Source organism: Parasteatoda tepidariorum, chromosome 4 (genome assembly GCF_043381705.1).
Source record: "Parasteatoda tepidariorum isolate YZ-2023 chromosome 4, CAS_Ptep_4.0, whole genome shotgun sequence".
Lineage (NCBI taxonomy): Eukaryota > Metazoa > Arthropoda > Arachnida > Araneae > Theridiidae > Parasteatoda > Parasteatoda tepidariorum.
In genome coordinates, this window is record NC_092207.1 from 81,505,849 (window position 1) to 81,531,522 (window position 25,674).

The 25,674-nt window shown below is 26.1% G+C and overlaps 2 protein-coding genes across 4 annotated transcripts; one reads left to right on the forward strand and one right to left on the reverse strand.

Moving 5' to 3' along the window:
• Positions 1 to 386: 386 nt before the first annotated feature.
• LOC107444930 (nucleoredoxin-like protein 2) lies at positions 387 to 8,203 on the reverse strand. Of its 3 annotated transcripts, none has more exons than XM_016059205.3 (3): positions 8,053 to 8,203; positions 4,336 to 4,622; positions 387 to 879 (listed from the first exon to the last, which is right to left on the reverse strand). In XM_016059205.3, exons 2-3 carry the CDS (start codon positions 4,620 to 4,622, stop codon positions 741 to 743), a joined length of 426 nt encoding a protein of 141 aa, XP_015914691.1. In that variant the 5' UTR covers positions 8,053 to 8,203; the 3' UTR covers positions 387 to 740. The 3 variants fall into 3 exon arrangements, with proteins under 3 accessions (XP_015914691.1, XP_071036219.1, XP_015914690.1); XM_071180118.1 differs by lacking the exon at positions 8,053 to 8,203 and adding an exon at positions 6,390 to 6,557; XM_016059204.3 differs by lacking the exon at positions 8,053 to 8,203 and adding an exon at positions 4,715 to 5,010.
• Positions 8,203 to 25,608, forward strand: LOC107444929 (DDB1 and CUL4 associated factor wap). Its single transcript, XM_016059203.3, has 8 exons — positions 8,203 to 8,587; positions 10,862 to 11,027; positions 11,189 to 11,389; positions 12,654 to 12,767; positions 14,632 to 14,764; positions 15,587 to 15,738; positions 18,159 to 18,276; positions 19,658 to 25,608. Exons 2-8 carry the CDS (start codon positions 10,881 to 10,883, stop codon positions 19,828 to 19,830), a joined length of 1,038 nt encoding a protein of 345 aa, XP_015914689.1. The 5' UTR covers positions 8,203 to 8,587; positions 10,862 to 10,880; the 3' UTR covers positions 19,831 to 25,608.
• Positions 25,609 to 25,674: the final 66 nt, after the last annotated feature.

Here is a 25,674-nt window from a genome sequence, read left to right on the forward strand (position 1 = left end):
CTTTCAAAGCATGACAGCATTTGTGGATGGCCCCCAAGCTGTTTCTTATGCTTCATTCATTGTATTGCATCAATGTTTTAGATAATACTAATCAGTAAAATTATAAATCAATTCTTAGTTCTAAAACAGCTTTGTGGAGTAAGGTAAAATGAATGATGATAATTTTATTCCTTAAATATATTGATGCAATATTAACTAAAAGCAAATATATGTTTATTAGATAAATGATATCCATTTTGGAAGAGCTAAAATATTGAATTTATCTTATCTTTTAAACAATAGGGTAAACATTTTTATGTTTTGGTTGAGATAAATAGTTTGAGCAGATTTTGTTAATGGGATACCACTCTTAGTTTTAATTAATATTTAAAAAAAAGATCACATAATTGAATAACCATGGAATGTTTTATTTCAGGTAACATTTTACAAATAATGCTTTTTAATTTCAGTTAACAGTTCAAAGAAACTAGCCATAATTTTCAATACTTTTAAAATAGACAAGCTTAAATAAAATTACTTTATTCACATTGCATAAAAAATAAAATACCAAAATTACAATATTTAAAATTTTTCACAATATTTAAAAAGGTTTATTGCCATGTAATAAATATTAATAATATTCAATATGAAATCATATAACCATTATATATCTGAGTAACATAGCTGGAACAATAGTTTAAGCATGCTTATTGGATAACAAAATATATTTTAAACTTTGCATGAATGAAAAGAAAAAAAAATTATTTGCTCCACTCTTTAAAAGCAGATGCTCCTTTTTTCTCAACATCAGATCTTCCATTGGTAGAGATTATAGTTCCATCTTTTTTAATAACTATTAAAGTTGGAATCCCGTGGATGTCATATTTTTTCTTCAATTGACTGAAAATGAAGAGGACAAAAATATTAAAATGACATTTTAAAACATAAAAATATTTTATTCAGGGTGAGCCAGTCAAACCTGCATTTTTGAAAAGGATGGGACAGCCGTGAAAGTGGGCAGAGCGAGTTACCAAGGTCACTATTGCGCCCCCCACAACTAAGCATTTTAGTCGCCATGGAGCAGTGGTCTAAACAACAATGTTGCGTGTGAGCATGAAGTTTCTCAACAATGTTTTTCCAAATCGGGTGATATCCCGAAATGGAGTAATTTCATGGCCTCCCCGATAGCCTGACCCCACAGCGTTCGATTTTTTTCTTGTGGGGGGTACCTGAAGAGCAAAATCTTTGAACAACGACCTCCAACGCTTGGGGAACTCAAGAGAAGAATCCGGTTGGAAATCGAGAGAATTTCTTAGCGTATGCTCCGTGCTTAGCGATGGGCAGTTTCAGAAATCGCCTACAAGAATGTCTCGATCGGGAAGGACACCATCTTACTGGGGTTATTTTTAAACAGTGAATGTTGTTTCTTAAATGCTTTTTAATGTAGATTAAGATAGTAACAATAAAATTTTGAAATATCCATCCATTTTTTTTTTACAGTCATTTTAAAAAAGCAGGTTTGACTGGCTCACCATACAATATTCAAGCAACAATTTAAAAAAAAAGAAGGGATTTTTTAAGAATAAAATTAAGACAATTTAAGAATATTGTTTTATGTATATTTTTTTAATATAACCATTTAAAAATTAAAAACTTAATTAATAGCTTATTACAAGTATTAATTTTAGCTACAAAATTAGAAAGATTCTAATAATAGATTACTAATATCAAAATAAGACGCTCGGTGGCTGAGCGGTAGCGCTTCGCGCTGTCGTGCCACAGGGCCCTGGTCCAATCCTTGGGCCGGGCAGGGTTCACTCAGCCTTTCATACCTTCAGATGGTTGATAAAATGAGTACCAAGCATGCTTGGGCGCTAAACACTGGGGGTTCCGTGTTGGGCTGACCACTCAACCGGAACATCTGCTCTTGCACCTCAGAGCTGAAAGGTCAAGAAAACTGAGGTGGGGACAGTAGGCCTTGGCCCTCTATGGCCTGTCGCGCCACTGAGTTTAGTTTAATATCAAAATAAAACTATTTTGACAGGAAACATTTCCTTTAACAATTTTCAACTTTTTGTGGCCACCATATATGAGAGCTTAAGCTATCCATTTCATGCACATTTGTTTTATTTCAGTTATGAGAAGTTAGCTGTCTTCATCAATCACTGACTTCAGGTCAGAAAGTTTATCAGGCTTTGCTAGCCTTACATTTTCTTTCACTTGTGGCTCTCTATTCTTTTCTTTTTGTTCAGAAGTATTTTGATTTTTCTATTTAGCATCTGCATTTTTACAAAATTTAATCATTTTTTGAGTGGTGCAAACATTTTAAACTTTTTCTTTTGCAGTAATTTTTATCATTTTTATGCCTTTTAAGGTGTTAAGGCTCATTCTTGATCTATTAGATGTGACAATTCTTTTAATCGGAAAACCTCTTTTAACTAATGCCGGCCTATGGGAAAATGTCAGACAATCTTTGACGAGAACTGCTAGATGATTGTGTGGGGAAAGATATCCTGATTATATTTTAATTCAAAAACTTTGTTCCAAAAATGATCAATGGGATTCAAGAAATTTCCAGAGTGACTCTCTTCTAGTACATATGTCATCATTTACAAAAAGATTCCACTTATTTGTAACTTTTACGACAGAATATTCAATTTACAACTACGTGATGCAACATATTTGCAAGAAATCTTAAGATATGCAGTGTAGATTATACAAATTTTTCACACAATATTAACGATGTAAAATCTGTAAATTTGTGCTCAATGACATCGTTGTATAGGTAAAAGTAGGATTTATAGGACTATTTTGGTAATATAGGACGTTTTTAAGGTTTAAAAAATTATTTATGATTTATAAGAGGAGTTTGACCTCAGTGATTATCAAGCCACATAAATATTATTGAAACAAAAAACAAAATAAATGGGTATAATCTGACTTGACTTAAGAAAAACAATGAAGTTTAAAAGATCTAAGAAAGCTAAGTTATATTGCTTGTACATATGGCAAGATTTGCAATGCATGCAGTTTTTCTGTGTTATTTATATTTTGTACAGTCTATGTTCAATATAAAGATTCTGATCTGCCAAAAGAAAATGGACATAATACAGTGAAAGGCACAAAAATACCATACAAGATAATAACACTCATAATTAAAAAAATTTCAGACTAACTTGGGCACAAAAGAACAATAGAATAATTGATAACTGAATTGCTCATCAATTTTTAAATAAATTACGTTCTTATATTATTTTATATTTATATTTTAAAAAGCAACTCTTACTCATTATCAACAAAATAAGAGAAAAATTTGTAGATTAATGCTAGAAGAGAATCTTTGTGCATAATTGTCTTTTAAAAAAAAGTAAACTATAAAAGAGATTAATTGATGAACAACTTGAAAGCTTTTTTCTAAAATTTTAACTGAAAATTATAAGAAATTGAACATTTAAAAATTTATTAATATACCCTTCTCCCCAAAAAGAGAAAGTTATACAAATTTATCCAGTTGAGAATAATCCTAACTAAGTAAATATTTGTAAGTTATAAGAATTAAACCTATAAACACTGTGCTACTACTGTGTGTGTACACAATTGTGCTAATGCGTAATTCAGCTAATGCGTAATTCAGCTAATGTGTAATTATTATTTAAATAGTGAATTAATATTTTTTAAAAATGGAATATGAATAAAAAGGGAGTGTTAAGGGATGGTGGTTTATTTTTAAAAAGAAGGTGCATCTATAAGGATCAAAGGGCAGTCTGCTCTAACTCATCGTTTGCAATTAACATATAGATTTTTATAGTACCTACTGTTGCATTAAAAAAGTAACCAGTATTGATTAGTAAGTATTCCCTCTCACCAATGTTTAAGTAAAATTTGTAATGAAGCTAAAGTAATTTTAAAGTTGAGTTTCAATAATCTCAAAAAGAAAACACAACGAAAATGCTACTTAACATTTTTGCGGAAAAGTAATTAAGTGAACAGTTCCTATTTGAATTTTGCAATTTTTACTAGCATTATTTATTAAAATAAAAAGTTGTATTAAAAAAACCCTTTCTTTAGAGTCTTCAAATACAGTATTTTAAAATCCGAATTCGTATTAATTGAAAATGAGATTTTCCAAATGCATACAAAAATTGAAAAATATTAGAAGGACTGCAAACGCTGATATTATTTTAATAACAGAATAAATAGTAATGTTTGATATGTCAATATTCTAATTCTGATATTATCTATTCACTACTACATAATACAAGAATGGTATAATCTAAATCTGCAAAGGAATTGATTAAAAATAAGTTTCTATAAGCTTTTAAATAGTTATTTTAATAATAAGTTAAAAAGTCTCACTCAGTAATTGGTGCTCCAAAAGGTACCGCCAACCAGTCGCCATGAGCTTCATTCATGTAATCAAATAAAGCATCTTCTGATCTATCAGAAGAAACAAAGATTATTTCCAAAGGCTTATCACTAACTTCTTCATAGAAATCAGCAAGAATGGGAGTAAATCCTCTGCAGGGTGGGCACCAATGGGCAGAGAAATATAAACCAATAACTTCTTTATCTTTTAAAGCTTCATCAGCAGCAATTTTGCTCTGATCTCTCTTTACAAGAGTTTGTCCAGCTAAAATCTCCATCTGTCAGGTAAATAAAATGAATTTTCAATTGATTTGTGCAAACATCATTAAAATTATATGATGCATTAAGAAGATAAGAAACAGAACCTCACTTTAGTTTTATTTTCCATCTACTTTATATCTGTTAAAAAAACTAAATTTGTTTTTATAGTAATAAGTTGAATAAAAGTTGAGAAATTCAATAGCAATGTACATAAGAAAAGTTTGACACACATTATAATAAATTGGTACAATGGTAGTTATCAAAAAGTTTGTTGGCAGAATTTTTTTTCCAATGTAATCGATTATATAATCATCACTACATTAAAAACATCGTACTAATCTTATTGAAATTCAGTTTTGGTGAAAATAGATAAACAATCAGCATAATTGAGGCTTTATAGAGATCTTCACCTTTTAATAACAAGAAATAAATTTTAGAAAAATTGAAATTTAATCAAAAATTATAAAAGCATTCACAAAATAGTCTTAACATAAAAAATACTATATAAAAAAAATGCAGTCTTATAACCTTTTAACAAATATTATACTTTTCTTTAAAAAATTCTAAACAAAAACATGATTAAAAGAAACTGTTTTGGGAAATGAGAAACAATACATAATTATATAGTCCTGGAAAAAATAAAATATTGACGAAGTAAATATAATCATAAGCATGTTAAAATTTATTTAGTCAAGATTTTTTGTGGTGAAAAAAATATTTATCACAGCAATCATTTACTAATTAAAATAATGCACCATAAATTATAAACTATTTTCTATGAAGGGTAGTAACAAGATTTATACTACATTTCTGGGGGGAGGATTCTCTGAGTAAGAATATAATAATACATGTAGTAATACAAAATATCATAACTGGAATTTTGTAATAAGAAAATGAAGATAATATCGATGGACAAAAAATTGTAATAAAATATTAAAAGTATGAAAAAATCTCAAGTTAATACACATCAATATACATGCATATTAGTTTCATTTTATTTATAATTGCATTAATATGCAACATTTTGATGCACCTACAATCCAAACTTTCAAGTGGAAATAAAAAATTCATAACGTTTTTAAGAATTTCAAACAAGACGGTTTATTATTAATTATTTACAAACCTTGAAAAAAATTAAAATCCTTTACTACACATCAAAGTATAAATCAAAATCTTCATAAAAGTAATAACTGCTAGTTAAAAAATTGTTTAAATATAACAGTAATTAAATTTTTACTAAATAACAAGAAAAGCTTTTTTCCCAGATAAAATGGCTGCATTAATAAGAATTGCTTCACAATTAATTTACATTGGAAGACAAACAAATTTGGTATAAAGGGGTTTAAGAAACAAATACAATTACAGGTAAAAAAATCTCTAAAAAAAGAAGAAAAAGACTAGAAATTTAGATTTTTCCAGGCCTTTTTTTTTCTTTTCTTTTTTTAAATTAAAAAAGATTTTTTTTCCAGAGTTAAGAAAACCAAGATTCGGTTTTCAAGGATCTCTAGGATTTTCCTAAGGCGTATGCACTCAGAATAATTTTGTTTATTAAAATTTGATCTTTTTCGTAAATATTACAGTGAAATAATTAGATCATGGTGTCTTCTATTAAAATTATATAATTAAAAAACTAAACATATTTCTATTATGTTACAAAAATTACTAAAAAGCAATTAAAATAAACTATGAATACTGTTAATTATAACAGTTTTAAGTCAAAACATTAATTTTATTACAGAATTTTTTTTTTTTTTTAATTATTACACTGACATAAAGATACCTACACTATTTTATTTTTAGAATATTTCAAAATATAAATAATTAGATTAATAACTAAATTTGAAAATAAATAAATTACAGACTGACTTTAAAGAATTAAAAAAAAAAACCCACAGATTTTAACTTAGTGGAAGAAATGTAATAGACAACAATGATAAGACATATCAGAATGTATTCCAGTTGACAGGAAATGGATTCTGAGTGGACAGGAAACTGCACCCAAAGAAGGAGGAGAATCTTAGAACTGTACTTTTTATGTAACAAAACATTTTTTTCTATCAATATTAAGAAAGCTTAAAAAGTTTCCTTTTTACAATTTAAAATTAAATAAGGAGAAGGAAAATTTTTTTTTTTTAGATTCATTAACTTTAAATGTATGACTAAGAGTTTACAACAAAATTTTAAATTACTCTGAAATAAATGTATTCAAAATTATAAATTATTCTGAAATTATAGCTAAATCTTTTAACATAATTTTAAAATTTTAACATAAATTATAATATAAAGATTACAAAATTTTGCAAGGGATATTTTTTTATTTATATTTTCCAAAATATTAGATTATATTTTCTAAAAGCTATTCACTGACCATTAAGATTTATTATAAATTTATAAAGCAGGTATTTTTTCATGCAAGCCATTCAGTGAAGTTGGCTTTAGCTACCGGAGAAAATTTTTTTAACCCTGCTGTTAAAATTGGTAAGAGTTTTATAAAAAGTTATAATATTATTTCAAATTTTATCAGAATAAAAATTACAAATAAGATGGGGCTTAGATAAGACAATAGGAATGCTCAATTTTTTTCCATGGGGAAAAAGCAGCACAAAGTCAGTTCTGATATCAATTGATTATAACTTAATTATACATAACTTAATTATAGAAGAACTTAATCATTTGCCTGCAAAAATAAAAGTTAAAGAACAGCATATTAGATATATTTTCTAAGCATGGGGGATATTTTTGTATTGTGATCTGTTGCACCATCTACAATTGCGAAGGTGCCAAATAGATTTTAAACTTTAAAATTTTTAAAAAAAAAAATCAGGTAAATGTTTGCTATGAGTTGTACCCTTCTAATTGACCCCCTTTAAAAAAATCTTCTTTTCAGTATCTCACGGACAACCACCAGGTTGCTGCCAAGAGTTGGCGATTATTCTGCCTCAAATCTCACAACAGAAATCTTCCAAAAAGAGTACAATATTTTTTATGTTTTACAATCCAAGGATTTATTTGTAAACTTTGTCATCACATGAAATAAGACTTTTTGACTATAATATGCAATTTTTTCCCAGAAGGTACATATACAACATGTATATGAAAGTAAATAAAAAATTTCAAACAAAATAGATTTTGTACATGTTATGAGGGAAGATTTTCGTATCGGTACCTGAACTAACACAATGCTAACAGTTTACTTGGGGACAAACCTCAAATATTCTTTCAAAAATATTTGCAAGTTAAACAAACCCTTTGATGCCTTGGCACGAATGGGTATCGTTATGGAAATAATCCCAAAAAAGCAATCCATCATTGTATATTTTAAAATACTACTTACATTACGATCTGAATAAAGAAATACAGAATATTTTTCAAATAATTAATGAATGACAAGTATGAAGGGCATAGAAAAGAAAAATCGAGATGTAAAGAATTAATTTTGATACTTACATTTCTTTTCAGTCAAGAAATTTTTGTTACTGAAATCACAATCACGAATGACGATTGTTAAGCCCCGATTATTTATTCCTCTCAGACAAAGTCTTCGGCTACCTATTTTTGTAAGCTGTAAGGGTATTAACTATCTGTGTTTGCTAAAAGACGACATAGTTAGCACACAAACAAAGACTTAACTAACAATTTTAAGAAACAAAACTATTTCCAGAAAATATTTTACGACAGTCTTAAAATTTTTTTACCGTTTAATTAAGTTAAACTGGAGTCTTTAAGAAAATAATTCAGTGAACTTTGTTTAACAATCTATCGATAAAGTAATATTTAATGGCAACCTTTATTAATGCCGTCTTCTCTCAAGCGATTGTGATTGTTTACAACTGAAAATTTTTATAAATAATTTGTCAATAATGATTTAATCCGAGCATTTTTGTTTCAAAATATAAATATTGTGATATATTAAAAGAGGAACAGCTATTATTTGATAGTTCTTCTTTGTTATGTGTAATTGATTTTAGATTCTTTTGAAGTTGTAAGTTGCCGACATGATACTTTTAGTTATACTTTAGACATTTTGAGCTATACTGTTTGCTTTTTTTACGATGACCTATATATTATCACTAATGGAAAAAGAATAGATTTACAAAAAGATATCTAATTTATCTGTGTTAAATTTATTTTTGTGGAATTAATAGTATTAATTACTTGATCCATAGTTTAAGCATACAGTTCATTATAGAGAACTTGTAGTAGAATAAAAACCTATTTTTTTTAATAAGATCATTTGTCCTTCTATGATCACTTATATGTTTGCATATATCTAAGTCAGTGATATGTATACCATTTATATGTGTCTAATATGAACTAAAGCTTGTTTATTATATAATTTGATAACTGTCAAAATGTTGTTTTTCCCTCTGCATTGGTTTCATTGTTTCGGAGAAAATCACTGTTATTTTAAAATAATTAAATCTATTTTACTATAAAATTTCATATTTGTCAAAATCTTACTTTCCCCTTAGTATTACTGTCACCAATGTTTACAATAAAAGGATTTTTCTTAATAATTTTAGAAACTTAAATTTGTTTTAGTGTTCCTTTTTCTGTTTTATAAATTTGTTATGACTAAAGTGAATCTTGATAACCCTCAGAATTTTGCTTTCCCCCTTTTTACTTCCATTAATTGTTGTTATTTATTGGTTGATTTTTGTTAATTACTAATTAAATAAATGTGATTTCTAAAGGTTTTTGTGCTACTTAAAACGATAGGTATTTTTGGTTTTTAATTTTCTTTTTCACATATTACTTACATATAAAGTGTATGAATGACTAACAGTATGAAGCTAAACATATGTTGTTTTAAGTATTTTTTTAATGTAAAAATTATTATTTTGTAATAGCTATTTTTATTGTAATTATTATTATTATGACTTCATAAACATAATGATCCTGCTAGCCAACAGGAACTGGCCTAAAAATTGAGCAAAAAGAATATGAAAAAGTTGAAAGTTACTGTTATTTAATAAGTTCACCTTTCTTTCTTGAACATAAAATAAAAAGATTTTAGTTTATAATTTGGATAATAGGAATCATTTATGTAAATTTATTATTTCTTCATGTCCTTCTCAGGTAACCAGAATAACGTGTTTTAATTTCACCATTCTATAAAGCTGTCAAAAATTTACCAAGTTTTTTTTTTTTTTTTTTTTTTTTTTTTTTTTTTTTTTTTTGCATAAATATGAAAAGCATACATTCTTTGATATTCTGCTAAAAATTGTTCAATTTAAAATGAAAAGCAAAAACAAATCAATGTGCAGTACCACACTACATGTAACAAAAGTAACCATGAAATTATTCATTTTAATTACTTTTGTCTAGTATTTAATATTTTTTTATCAAATTTTTTAATTATTTAACTAGAAAAGCTTTGATTTGTTTTTACATCACAATAAATTATGTTTCTTTTTTTCAAAAAAGTATGTGTCTAATGGAGAAACTGTAATAATTGCATTGATTGATTTTAAAATCTTAATTTGATCTGATTAAAGTTTTCTCATTTTTTAATGTTTCTTAAATTAAATTTGTCACACTATATCTGTAAAATGAATTGCTATGTATTTCTTCATGGTTCGCAATATAATTTAAAAAAAGCTGTTTAATTATTTGTTACTTTCAAGAATCTAAAAAAATATATATATTATTAATTGTTTTACAGTATTTTTTTTATAAATTATGTAGTTAGTTATAATGTCCTTAATTGCATTATAAATGACCTATAAAATAAATTTTGCTTCATGAATGTCAATTTTATAAAAAGTGTTTCAAAAAAAAAGTCATCAAAAACAAATTTTATGATGATCAATAAATTTGANCTATTCTTTGTCAGATAACTTACAGTACTTGTTTGATATAAAGTAATTTTATAAGCCTAATGGCATTTTAGCATTTTGCTGAAACTTTTTTTCAGATTTTAGCTTTTTTGCTAATGAATTTTTAGACTCAGCTTAAACCCTGAGTTATAATGTCCTTAATTGCATTATAAATGACCTTTAAAATAAATTTTGCTTCATGAATGTCAATTTTATAAAAAGTGTTTTAAAAAAAAGTCATCAAAAACAAATTTTATGATGATCAATAAATTTGAATATCATTGTTGATACGGTATAAAACTATAACAAATTTACGACATCAATTTGTATTAAGATTTCTAGAATTTCATAATTAAAAATTAATTTTTATAAATTGGTATAATATAATTAACATATTATATATAATAAAGTATATTTTGAAAAAATTATAATTTCAGGCAATAACAAGAAATCAAAATGGCCGTACATTCGGCTCCTCCCAAGAGGAAGGAAATATATAAATATGAAGCTCCATGGACTGTTTATAGTATGAACTGGAGTGTTCGTCCTGACAAGCGCTTCAGATTGGCACTGGGAAGTTTTATAGAAGAATATAATAATAAGGTTCGCAACAATATTTCTCATTATGTTGAAATTATTAATAATTAATGTAATTGATAAAATGAAAGCAAAAACGTTTAATAAATGTTATACAACTTCTAGCGAATTTTACTGCTATAAATTATATTTACAGATAATTATTAACTTTTCATTGGATCAAATAGGTACAACTAGTTTCATTAGATGAAGAAACATCTGAGTTTACAGCAAAAAGTACTTTTGATCATCCATATCCAACAACAAAGATTATGTGGGTACCTGATAGTAAAGGAATATGTCCTGACCTTCTTGCGACCAGTGGAGATTACCTCAGAGTATGGCGAGCTGGAGAAACGGAGACCAGATTAGAATGTTTATTAAACAATGTAAATAATTTTATCTGTTTAGAAGAGCTTCAATTAAAAATAGAAGGCTTTTATATGATATTTTTTTTGTTTTTAATGTAATTTCTCTAGCTGAATTATTATTACTTTCTTTTAAAATTTTTATGGAGCATAAAATTGTAGATTTAATTGAAATATTTAGAGTATACGAATATTAATTTTCTTTATTTAAAATGTTTAGAATTAATGCTTACCATCCATTCAGAAAATTAGAATAACTTACAACTTTACTAAGAGTGTTTTGTTTATAAAAATTCAGTTTTTTTTTTAAACCATACTCTACATTTTAAAACTATTTGAAAAATCAAACTACAGCATTTAAAAATTAAACTACAGCATTTAAAAATTAAATTCAGTATTTTTTTTTTTTTTTTTTTTTTTTTTTTTTTTTTTTTTTTTTTTTNAGAAAATAAAAAATTCTTCCTGTTTGTTAAAGAGAGCATTGCCTTTTTGAATCCACCTGAAAAATATCTATTTTTTTCTACTTCATGAAAAAAGAAATTCCTTTTCAATATTAAAAATCTGATAATTTCTGAGAATTTTTAATAAAATGACATTCTGAAGAGAACTAAATCTGTCCTCAAGCATAATTTTCGAGAAGCCCCTAAGTAAATTAGGATGAGTAAAAATATAAAGTATGTGGGAGAAAGAGGACCAAATTTCTGTCCTTTCAGGATTGCTACAATGTGAGCAGTCTCCGATTTTTGCCATATTTTTCTTGACCTTGGAAATTGACAATATTGTTTATGATGGAATTTCTTACTAACAATTTTTGTTTTTTGTACGATGGTTTCTTTTCAATTGATATATAATATTTATTTGAATCCATAAAATTATTTTTTTCACTGCAACATATTAGTTTTAATGGCTTTATTGCTTTGCTATTCATTAATTTAATATTACCAATGAAAAGTACAATTTTTTTTCAAAATCATTAAGTTTATTTTTCTACGTCCTATGTTTAATTTTTATTACTAACAGGTAAAATTTAATTCTGAAATAATTAAAATATTTAAGGAATAATTTTATATTTAGATAAATTATTTTTAATAATTGAAAGCTACTTTATAAATAACGTAACATAATTGTTAAAACATTTTGTTATAATTGCTTCATTCAGATGTTGTCTTTTTAAAGGTTTAAGAAGATATTAAATTTCTTTTAAACATTAATGTGTGTTCTATTTTTAGAAATGTTCTATTTATTGAAATGATTATAATTTATACATATGTATATTTCTTTTTAGAATAAAAACTCTGATTTTTGTGCACCATTAACATCGTTTGACTGGAATGAAGTTGAACCAAATTTACTTGGTACATCTAGCATTGATACAACCTGCACAATTTGGGGACTTGAAGTAAATTTATTTACTGTATATATGTTTGATTTATTTAATTTGTAAGTATAGTGAAGTGAAAAGTAAATTATTAAATTATCTTAGGAAAAATTTTTTTTAATCGACCGATATATTAAAGAACAGTTAGTTTTTAAAAATTTAAAGAATTTGGATGTAAACATCACAATTGTTCATATTAATAATTGCTATTAGCAAATACCTAGGTACAATTGAGAATACTTTTTTCTGAAAAAAAAACATATTCACAAAAAAATTAGCCTTACTCACGCTTCAAACATCTATGAACACACCTACACTGAAAGTTGATAATTTCAATAACATGAAAAGCATTTTACTTCAGAAAATTTGCATTTATTCATTCACACAAAAGATATGTTTTCCAAAGATATGTTTTTCAAGTAAACAAAAGATATGTTTTCCGATAAAGAAGACAACTTTGCTTACCAAAAAAACGTGTTGCCATACATGGGAACACAAACAATTTATACAAAGCTTCAACTGTGTGTTACAAAGAAAAAAAAAAAACTTAAGGAGTTGAAAAAAACGTAAGTGACAAGATTGAAGCAAAAACATTACCTTTTAAACATGGTGTAAGATTGGCGAGAATACATTATTGATTGACATAGGAATGCTTCTGAGTTGAATAATATTTAAGTAAAAAAGTTTAGCTTGTAAAACTTGACAGGAAAAAAAGGTAAAAAAAGCTACATGACTTTAACCACAAATAGAATATTCTTAAACCTTCAAATTATGCATACACAAGAGCTAGTTATTTAAAGATAACAAACAGCGTGTCATGTTAGGTGTTAAGCATTAGCAGATTTTAACAAGCTAATGACAGTGGGTTTAACATGTTGAGAGGAATTCTGAATTAGTGGGCTAGTACAAGTACACGGACATCCCCATGAGAAACGAATTTTAAATGTGAGCGGGAGCTATGAAAAATAAGCTTCAAAATTTTTCTGCCTACAAAAAAAGAAATAAAATTGTGAAGATGAGAATAAGTTAAACATAAAATGATTAAATTAAATTAATAATTAATCCAAGTAATTATCAATTTTTCAAAATAAGTACAATTGTTTTTATGAATAATAGTAACAATTATTTATGTATTGTGAACATAAGATATTTAAAAATGGTTAAGTTTAAAAAACCAGAATCTAATTACTCATATTTGCTGACATGAATTACATAAAGAGGTAGTGATTAAATTAATATAATACAACTCATCTAATTAACAATTATTAATTAATTTAAAAACTATGCCATATTGAATGTAATTCAATACTTAATTTAAAAACAACGCCATATTAAAATTAAATCAATGCAATTTGTTACCAAACTTATACTTGAATCTGCAATAAAGTTAAAAAATAAAAATATACTGATATGACAAAATATTATTTATGTGGTAAACAATACCAGAGTAAATTACAATATTTTAATTTAGTAAGTAGTTACTAATGTAATATAAACTTTGAAAAAAAGTTCCAGAGCCACTTATATTTAATTATTGGGAAATTCTGCCTATTACGTAGCTTGTACTAATTAAATAACTCCATAAAATAGATTCTTCTTGGTTTAATGCCTAATCCCTATTTTGTTTAGCTGCAATATTTTTAGAAAATCTAGACTTAACCATTATTATTCAAAACACAAGGTCACCTATTGTAAAATTAAAAATTCTTGCAATAGTTATCAGTAATTAAAAATAATGATCTAACCAGACTTTTATTGCTACATTATTAATTGCTGATTATAAATTTTGCTTAAAGAAACTTTTAAATCAGTTTGAAAATTGTAAATTGAGGATGTATTTCTATATTAGCCATAGTTATTATTTACCAATGTATATTTTTTAAAGACAGGACAGTCAATTGGTCGAGTGAATTTGGTCAATGGTCACGTTAAAACTCAATTGATAGCACATGACAAGGAGGTATATGACATTGCTTTTAGTCGTGCTGGAGGGGGAAAGGATATGTTTGCTAGTGTTGGTGAGTATGGTTGTAAAATAATTTTGTTTAATTTAGCTGAAAAATGTTTACTGGGATAAAATTGAAATAATTCATTTTTACAACTGATTCGATAACTTGATTACTGGTTAGGATTGAATAACTGAATGACTAATTAAATAGAATAATGCAAAGTTGAGTGGTGAATTTTGCTAGCTTACTTTGCTTTGATAATTTTAGAACATTTCCTAAAATTCAGAAAGTTTCCTGAAATTGGGAAAACTCTTATGCAATTAGATATTTTAATAATTTATTTTATTTTTTTTGCATGTACATTTGAATAAGTTATATGATAAATAATGAAATAAATCTCATATTTAGAGTAATCAGATTGAAGCTTTTTTTTAAAAGAAAAAAATTAACAGTTCTTTATTAAACTAACTAAATAATATCAAAGTATTTAAATGAATCAAATATTCAAAATTATGAATTGATAAATATGTGTATTAAATGTAGTGAAATCTTTTTGAATTCAAGACCATTTAATGTCAACCATAAATGAAAATGTTTTTTTTTTTAGTGTTTTCATCTATAGTTATTAATGAAATAAAGTTTTTGTATTTTATTGATGATAAAAAAAACACTGAAATTCCCTCTACAAAAAATAAATGGGATATTTTGCAACCATGTGTATATTATTTTGTAAAATTTACTAAACTTTTCTTTGTGTTGGCACCTATGACTAATGTAAGGGTTGCTGAGTAACATTAATAACTTAACCAAATTAAATGTTTCAATTATGTAAATTATAATACCATAAAAAACTAAATAATTTTAATACCATAACATGTTTTATTATTGTAGGCGCTGATGGATCTGTCAGGATGTTTGATTTGAGACATTTGGAGCATTCTACTATAATTTATGAAGATCCACAACATCACCCTTTGTTAAGACTTGCATGGAATAAACAGGATCCTAATTATTTAGCAACATTTGCTATGGATGCTTCTGAAGTAAGAATATTGCTTTGTTTTTGCTATTAGTATCTTGTTTTTTTGTGATTGTGATAAGTAAATTTATGTTCAAATGTTTATTTTTATTGCAAATGTTATGTTTCAAATGATACATTGTATCATACCTGGCTTGTCTCCTATTTTTTAATGACGGCCCCTGTATTTTTTAACTATCTCCTGTTTACCTTTATGTTCTTAAATTTCTCTGTATTTGTTGAAGAAATTTAAAAAATTGGCGATAAAATATATGCTGAAGGCAAAAATATTTCTCTTCTTCCTCAACAGATAGTGGTATTGCCAGTACTGCAGTTTGTTGAGTGTTAATAATTTAAGTAATTATAAATAATGGTTTAAAGAAATCTTCTTTAGATTAAGATTTACATACATATTTTTTACTTTGCTAAATGTAAGTGCTTATATTATTTCTAATTTTGAATTTCTTTTTTGAATGTAAATCTTTAATTGCTAGTAAAATCTCTGTTATTTAATTTCTCCAATGTTGGCAGATATTTTGCATTAATTTGCACATCTTATTTAATTAAACTTTTATCTTATTTAAACACATTTAATTTTTGAACTTATGAATCAATAGATAACTTTCTAATAAAGTTATTTATTATTATTATTATTCAATCAAGTCACTGATTCACTAAATCAGTCAAGAACATCCAAAAATGTTCAAGTGTGATAAATTAAGTTTGCAATAAATTGTAATTTAAATAATTGTCATAATATTTATTTGTGTAATATTTTTGTTCCCATAATCATAAATAAATAGAACCTCAATTGATCATTTTTTATAGGATCATTCATCGTGAACAATAGATATGGGAAAAGGATAAATGCGGGTCAACCTAAAATATCAAGGAATGGATATAAAAATTAATATGTTTACAACAAGTATAAAAAATTTTAATTGGAAAAAAACTATGTACTAGCTGTAAAAATAATTAGAATGCAAAAGTAGGCTGCATAAACACATTTATTTACTTAAAATTGTTGAAATTTTGATTTGAGAAAAGAATTTTCTTAGCACAAACAATAAATTTTTGACATCTGTATCAGTTTGTGTTCTTTTTTTGTAAGTTCGAGTGAATACAGAAAGTTCCTCATTGTTACAAAGGTTTTGAGGGCTTCCACTGATGTTGAGATTGGTTGTCATTCCGTTTCTTCCTCTTCATCTGGATCACTTTGCTATCTGTAACTATTTCTTGAAATGAACAAAGTTTCAACATTTTCGTCAACTGATGCATAAGCATCAAATGTTATGTTTTGGATGTTTTTACCAAATTGTAATCAATTACAATTTTCTTCATCATTAGTTTCAGACATTTCTGTTTTTCTTTTTAATCCAAAATAGCTTTTTTTTTTAAAGAAAAAAAATATTGGATGAATTTCTTAATGCGGGACATGGAAACCTGCTGGTTACCAAAACAATCTCAACAGATTTTATTAACATTATAAGAATAGCATTTGTAAAGAGACTGTCAAAACAAGTGATACATTTGGGAAAACGATAGATGTGAGAACGATGAATCTAAATTTAACTGTATTTATCTCAACTTTCATAAGATTGAAAAAGAACTTTTTCCTCTTTAAATGTAAGTGCCTGAGAACTTCAAACGAACCAGAGTTGGGCAAATTTTTTAGACACCGACTCTCTCTCCTGCAAAATTCTGATTCCACAGCTCTAGAGATCTTTGTATGATAATGGTTGAAGAAGATTAGAGTGTTTATGACCTTTATGTAATATTGGATTGACTATAATTGAAGAAAATAAAGTTGGTTATAGAGTTTGTATTACATCAAATTGATAATGTTTGACAAAGATGGTTATAATATTTGAATTATAATGAATTGATAATGGTTGAACAAAATAAAGATAGCTATAATCTTTGAATAATTTTTGCATTTTCAATTAGTTTCTAACGCATTACATTACTTATTTTAAAATAAAATAAGATACTTTTGGGAAAGGAAATATTTGAATTATCACAGACAAGTTATTACTGGTGAAGATTTAATTTTGAGCAAAGCCTTGTGAATTTAAGTATTAAAGCTTGGAAATAAAATATTTATATTTTATTTTTTAAAAAGGACATTTTTATTAACTGTTCATACTAAGTAGTAACTAAACTTTAGTAGATACAGTTATAAAAATTTTGTGTTGTTATAGTCTAATGCATGTTAATTGTCTAATTTTTGTTAATAGATTTGGTGTCAACTACTTTAGATTAATATTTTTATTGGACAAATGTTGCCAGTAGAAGAAATGCCTTAAGTTTATTAAAATAAAGCTCTTATTTTTTTTGTAGTTTGAATTTTTGTTTTTAAAGTAATATTTTTTTTTTTAGTTTTTCATTACATCTATGATTTTACAATTGAAGCTATGATTTTACAATTATTATTTTTTATTTAAGGTTATAATTCTGGATGTACGTTCTCCGTGTGCCCCTGTTGCACGTCTAAACAATCATCGTGCTTGTGTCAATGGAATTGCATGGGCGCCTCACTCATCCTGTCATATTTGCACTGCTGGTAAGATGCTCTTGAAATATTAAAGGCTGAACACTTCAGCAAGTTAATATGTTATAATAGCTCTTTTATGACAGCATTGCACTCTTTACTGTTGAGGAGCCAAGGGTTATTATAGGTGCTTGTCCAAGGTCGTGTGATGTGTTTTTAGTCTTATTATACAATCATTTTTTAACTATATGTACAAGAATAAAATTATTTTTAAATTAAGGATCCGAAATTAAAGTTCTTGTTTCTAATTTTTTTTTAAATTAGGGTTTTTTATTATTTAATAAAAAAAAAGTTCAAAAGTATTTTTCAAAAACGTTTACATTTAATTGAATTACTATATATTTCTTCTAATTTAGAAAATTTTACTTATAATTTAAAGTTACCAAATAAGCACTAAAGTCATTTTCGAAGGTGAAATTCAAACTTCTAGTTCAAAAATAAACCTGAAAACTTATAGATATAAAAATAAATAAGCAATCCAAACAAGTATAATAGGTAAATTTTATTAATAAGAATAATTAATTAAATGATACTAATTCGGGTTTTTCAAAGAAAATTTTTTTTTATAATTCTTTCTGAAATAGGCTGTGGATGCTATTTAATTACAAAATATTTAATTTTTTTTAAAAAAAAAAATTTAAATAAAAAAGTAGTTTTTGCTTAGTTTAGCTCGATAAATTTTTGTAATTTTATTTTTAGAAAAATTTTTTAAGACACTTGTCATACCACTGCACTACTGAAAATAAAATTTAAAAATCAGTTACCAAAAAAAGAAAAAAAACATTTATTTAAAAGATATCTCTTTTAAAGTTCAGATAAATTATATTTCTAAATAGAAATTGTAATAATTAAAAGAAAAAATGGTACATGTCAAATCTGTAGAAGAAAAAGAGAACATTAAAATGTGTGACAAGTGTAGCTACCAACAAAAATAATGGTATTAAACTGAGTAACAGCAATTATGAGCAATAATTCTTTTTCTGATTTCCAGCCTTATTTCTTTTAGTTTATTTCTGATCCTAATTACTCTTTATTACAGTGTAATGAATTGTTATAATTCTAAAATAGTTAGATTTTTTTACAATTTAATTTTTTACACAATTTTATATGTCAGTTGAGTATTAAATTATTATTATCTATTATTTAACAACTTAGAACATGGCCACTTTCTACATTAAAATATTAAAAAAAATCAGGAAACTTTTTTTTAAAAATCTTTTTAATGAGTTTTATAAAAGCTTAAATATTTATATATGATTATACTATTAAATGTTATAATGTTTTATTTACTTAAATATTTTTTTCTAAGTGAGAACCCTGCTTGAATGGTTAAGTTTATAATTTAGTTAAAGTTTTTGAATTTTTTTTTAATGAACAATTCCTGTATTTACAGCTGATGATCATCAAGCATTAATATGGGATATACAGCAAATGCCAAGAGCTATAGAAGATCCTATTTTAGCCTATACTGCAGATGGTGAAATAAATCAAATTCAATGGGCTTGTACCCAACCAGATTGGATTGCTATTTGTTATAATAATTGCTTAGAAATATTAAGGGTATAGGAATCAAGTCATTAGGAAATAATCAATAAGTGGAATAAATTGTCTTGAATTGTCTTGGAATTTTTATATTCATATTTTATATGATCTATCTTTATTAGTGTTAGATTTAATTTATAAGAGAGATTTGGTGTTATGCTTTTTTAGAGGGGTTCATTTCTTTGTGGGTTTAAATTATTTTTTATTTTGAAATGTTTTATTTCTTAAAGTGACGAAATGTATATCGTTTGATATAGCTTTTTCACTGTAGTTTTGAATTTCTATATCTTTTTTTTAAAACTCTTTCAACAATTATTAATTTATTCTTGAAATGAATTACTAGAATCTTATATGTAGTTAAAATAATAATTTTTATAAAAGAGTTTCGTAGTGATTAGTTATCGATTCTTCTTGATATGCATATAGAATAAACAAATGTCAGCGAAACTAAACAATATGAATTAAGCACATCTAATGGCTCTAAAACAGACATTTAATAATTTCAGTTCTATAAACAAGAAACTCTGTTAGTGTCAAAACACAGAATGACAGAAGATTACAGGAGACTAACAAGTAACAACAAAGAAAAAAGATATTTAACCAATAGTAAAATGGTAGAAGCAAGTTTGATCAATATAATCCAATACAAGAAGGAAGATAAGTTGCAAAAATGTGAGGGTAGGTGGAAGAAAGAAGTTTGATAAAAAAAATTAAAAAAAACTCCAGGTCTGCAAGATGTAAAAATTGAAATAGATTTCTTAAAAAATTTATTTTGATTTAATTATTGTTTTTGAACCATAATTAAATTTAATTGTACATCTGGGGATCACACTCTATCACCCCTCCATTCATCTGTTATTTTTTTCTTCTCTTCATTTGATTATTTTGTTTACGCTTGTTCTTCCCCTGTTGCTTAAACTAATTTTTCCTTGTTGATACTTGTTTATTTTCTGTATTCTCTGTTTCACCATTGGGAAGGTTCTTGTACATATAACCAAAACTATTCTGTGTCTGTTTCTTGACATTTTTCATGCTTATTCATGTTGTATAGCTTTATTCCTTTGTAGTACAAAGTACATCCTATCTTAATTACCTCCCTGTTTTATAAGATTTTAATAAAAAATATTTTTGTTTTAGGAACTGTAATATATAATTGTTATGTATAACAATCTTGTTACTCTTTATGTTATTTCTATAACACCCAGACAATTTATTCCACTCTACTTTTTCTTATTATCAAATTTCGGTATGTTATCTTTTTTTTTTTTTCAATTTAGTTTTAAAAACATTCTAAATTATAATTTAATCTGTTTGTGTAATATTTATCTACAACGCATTTAGTTTGTAATGTATGATTTTTTTTCTTCTTGTATATAGATCATCATGGATAATGAATATTTGGAAACATTTGTTATCCTTAAATATTCATTGTCACTGTATTATGGTACTGGATATCATTGAATTGTTCTGTATAAACAAATTATCTAGCCTGAGATGTGTGAAAATATTCTGTCAACTCTCTGCATAGACTCTGTTAGTTCATACTCATATGATAAATAAATTCATTTAACTTTTTGTACAAGAAAAACATTTGTCCCATGTACAAATTTAAATATGCAGGATGCCCACGAAAGCCTGTTACCACTCTTTTAACTTATGCATTTCTGCAAATATAATTATAAAAGTAGTTTGTAGTAAAAGGATTTTTCACTTGCAGCACGACCTAGGCGGTTGTAGAATTTTATTATTTTTATCTCAAAAAAGGTATGAGATACAAGGAAAAGCAGTGAATTACAAAGTTATAATGTCGAACATTATCATTTTGGACTGAATAAACGTTAATGTAACGAAAAAAACGTGCATTTGTTTATTCCGGATTTCTTGCATATTGACATGATAAAACTATCTATAGGGGATTTTAAAAAAAGCAACTATTTATTAGAAGATATCTTTATTTTCAATTTTTAAGCTTTGTTTATCGAAAATACCTTGTGATCTCGGTAGCAGAAACTCTGCAGATTGTCTCAGCATCTGCAGATTCATCTGAGGTTTTAATTTTTTGCTAAGAAATTCTGCGAGAATAATATGGCAATATATCTGCAAAAGAGCTCTGGCAGTGATAAGCAATTTATCTGGAAAGGAATTCCCTTAAATGCATGCAGAAAAAATAGAAATATTATTGAGTAGTCTGCATTATATTTCAACAGAATGATGTGCATGTTTTAGCTTCACCTATTTCTGACTTATAACAGTGCAACATGAAAAAATTAAGCACCGTGGGGATGACCCATTGTTTATATTTTCCCCCATACCTTTATAAAACTAAGTGGCAAGGAATTGCAGTGAATGAAAGAAGAAAGAATCTTTCCTTTATTATTATAATATCGTCATTGTCTTCTTTAAAATACAGAATTTATATTGTGTGAAGTAACGTACCTTGAATTAAGAAGATGATTCTGCAGATTAGCTCAGAAAATTATGCTTCCAGACTTGTAAATTAACTTTTTTTTTTAACTGATATTATTTTGTTATGTCATAGTTATACTAAACAAACGTTATGTCTGTTATAAGCATGATAAAATTTGTTTATTTTTCTTCTTAGTCTTAAGGGTCTACAAGGGGACTTTAATTATTGAAATAATATGTTGTTCTCTTATTTCCTCTAAGTGGTGCTGTAAGTGTGACACATAAACTTTTTACTATATTCGGACACCACTTTTATGACTAAAATTGTTGTCATTCAAAAGTTAAAAAGGTGGTAATGTGCACCGTGTACGCATTGAAATATGACCATTTCAAACACCAGCACACTTTTATAGATGTCTATGATGTTGAGTTCTATAACATTAGATAACTCAGGTGAATTTATTTTTTATCTTTTAGATATCAACACTTTTTAATATAATTATGTAATCCACAGCAGCATAGAACCCAGATCCCGAGTTAAATTGTAACTATTTACAAAAGTGTTGCACAAAATGAAATATAAAATTTACTAATCCGTATTGTTTGTATTTATATAATTATTTGTTTTACTGTAAATGTTTGATATTTTATTTAGAGAAGTGAAAATGTGGTTGTTAATGTTATGTAGTTTTTATTTCCTACCGTAGGTCATTAATGTCACTAATAGATGCTTTTGTTAGCTTTGAAAAGTTGTGAAAGAAATGAAAAAAATTAATTGTTCCATAAATTATTTGGTTTAAAAAAAAATTCCCCCACTTTTTTATTAAAATGAACTATGTATAAATGATCAATGCCTGATATGGTGTGAAGTAATATATATATATTTAAAAAAAAGACTAGTTAAAGTAAACAGGTGCTCTAGTTCTTTAAAGCATTTTATTTACAAAATTAAAATTAACTTTAAAATATTTTTTTTTTGGTTAATACGATTAGTCATAGTTAAGTCTTGATAAAAGGTTAATTTAATTGCTCTCTAATTGTTTTTTTTTTATGTGATTAGAAAATTTTACTTTATTTATATTGTATTATGTTTAAGGGGGCGATGTGTAAGTTTCTTCTAGGAAAAATAAACCCAGAATTTTTGGATTTTTTTTTCTTTCAAAAATAAACATTTTTTAAATCTGTTTGCATGCATTTATTAAAGATATTGTGAAGTCCTAATTTGTTATCAAACACTTCAAAAATGTGTTTGATATAATAGCTTTTAAGGTATACTCACTCTATCATAAATAAATTAATAACTGTTACCTAAATAGAATAGCCAAAATTCATTTAGAGTTTCTGAAAGCTTTTGTATCTCGCACAGATCTTGAGAGATACCACCACTGAAATAGGAGGGAAACAACGTTATTCTATGCCATATAAATTGGTCAATTTTCATCAAATCAATTTAACATATTGAGTATAATCTTGAATAAATGTACTTCAAAATTATGCAAAAGCATAAAATTTTTTTTATTTAAAGTTTACAAATAGGAATTGTCCCATCAAAACAACTCATACAAATGTTGATATATTGTATCGTTGACTTTGTTTTTGGGCACTTCTCTGAAGATGGGATCAATAACATTAACTGCCGTTAATTCTGAATCCTTTTGGTATTGATGTTATTAACACTTCACTACTGAATTTACTTTTCTATTTATATAAAATTAGCACTTTAATATTTTTTTATTGTATTTTAGGACATTAGATTATCTTAAACAATAAATTCTTGCAACAAGCTATCTGTGTTGTGAACTTTACATGATTTGGGTAATCCAATATTTCATGTGTAAGAAAGTGGCATTTTGTTTCAGAAATATTTGACTTATTTTCTATTGCTGTCATTTGTTAAGGATTTTATCCTATTTAAACTTTATGCTCTTATTTTTAGTTGTAAGCATCTAGACACTATTTGGAAAAAAAAAAACGAAAACATTTATTTATATTTTTAATGCCCAGTGGTGCAATTGACATCATGATGTTCATAATTGGCCCTTTTGATTGTAAAAAAATATTTCATTTAAGTATTTATAAAAAAAATATTTGCAATAGTTCATGTTCCTGCTACTAAACAAAATTATAAATTTATTCTTAAAATTTTTGCTGTGAATTAAATAAAATTTAATTATTTTCAGAGCTTAAAGTTTAGATTTGTGTTATGCTTTCATCTTTTGAGAATTGCCTTTTTACGATTATTTAGCTACTAAATAATAAATTTTTTAAAAAAACAACATTTTATGAATCATTTAGGAATATGTAAAGCATCTTGTAGTATATTTAAAGATAATCCTTAAATTGTTTCATTCATCGCCTTATATACTTTACGTGTGACCTTGCAGTGGTCCTTTTCTTAACATTCCTCAAAAAGGTGCTTTTTTTTAAATGCCCAGATGAAATTGCCTTTCTCGATGGCTGATGTGAGTTTATAGGAATTTGATTAAAAAAACAGGAATTTTATCTTTTCTGTAGTTTCAAATCTTGTATATAATGTTGAAATCTTCAGTCAGTACTAATTGACTTTTTTATTTTATAATTCTATATATGATTCGTTGCATCTCAAAAAAAAATAGTAATATTTTTTTTTTAAATTTACATTTTTCAAATTTAATTTTGCAATATTTTTGAGAATGATTATTGATTTGGAAATTGAATGTTTCATTCTATGTATACATTACAATAAATAAATAAAGTAATATGTATATAGTGTGTGGTCTTAGTACAACTGTTTGTGCATGTTTTCTGCTTTTGTACTTATGGTATTTATTGTGGTTTACAAGCTCTTGCTCATTTTGTATGTAACTTCATCATGCTTATGTGTTTATTGTACAATCATTTTCATTAAAATATTCTAGTTCCATTTTCACACATATTATTTATCTGTAAATAATTTCATGTGCACTGCTGAGCTAAATTGTTAAACTTCTGTATTTCATTTTTATTTACTATTGTTAATTTTATTGTATAGCTGCCTTCGCTAAAAGCACAAAAGATTATATTTACTTAGAGGCAGTTGGAACATAAAATTGATTGGTTTAATAAGTCAACACTCAATCAGATGGTGCATCAAATTGTCCACCACTCTGCTTGTTTTGTTGCTTATGTTACCCTTCTAAAGGATGGCTTTCTAAAACTTAGTAACAATTCTTAAATAGCCATCCAAAATAAAGGACTCGTAGTGGTTTTGTAACAGGAATTAGTTTTTAGAGAGGTTTATTGAATATTCATTATTGTGTTAAGTACAAAAAAGAAAAAAAGTTTTTGAATGGAGATAAAGCTGTGCCTTAACAAATTTTATAAACTTTCCCAAAAATAATGAGCTATTTTAAACATAAATTAAAAAAAAATTAAAAATATATATATTTTTTTTTTAAATGAAAGAGCCCAAACTGTATGCCTTGTGGCATTCTGCTTTTGAAG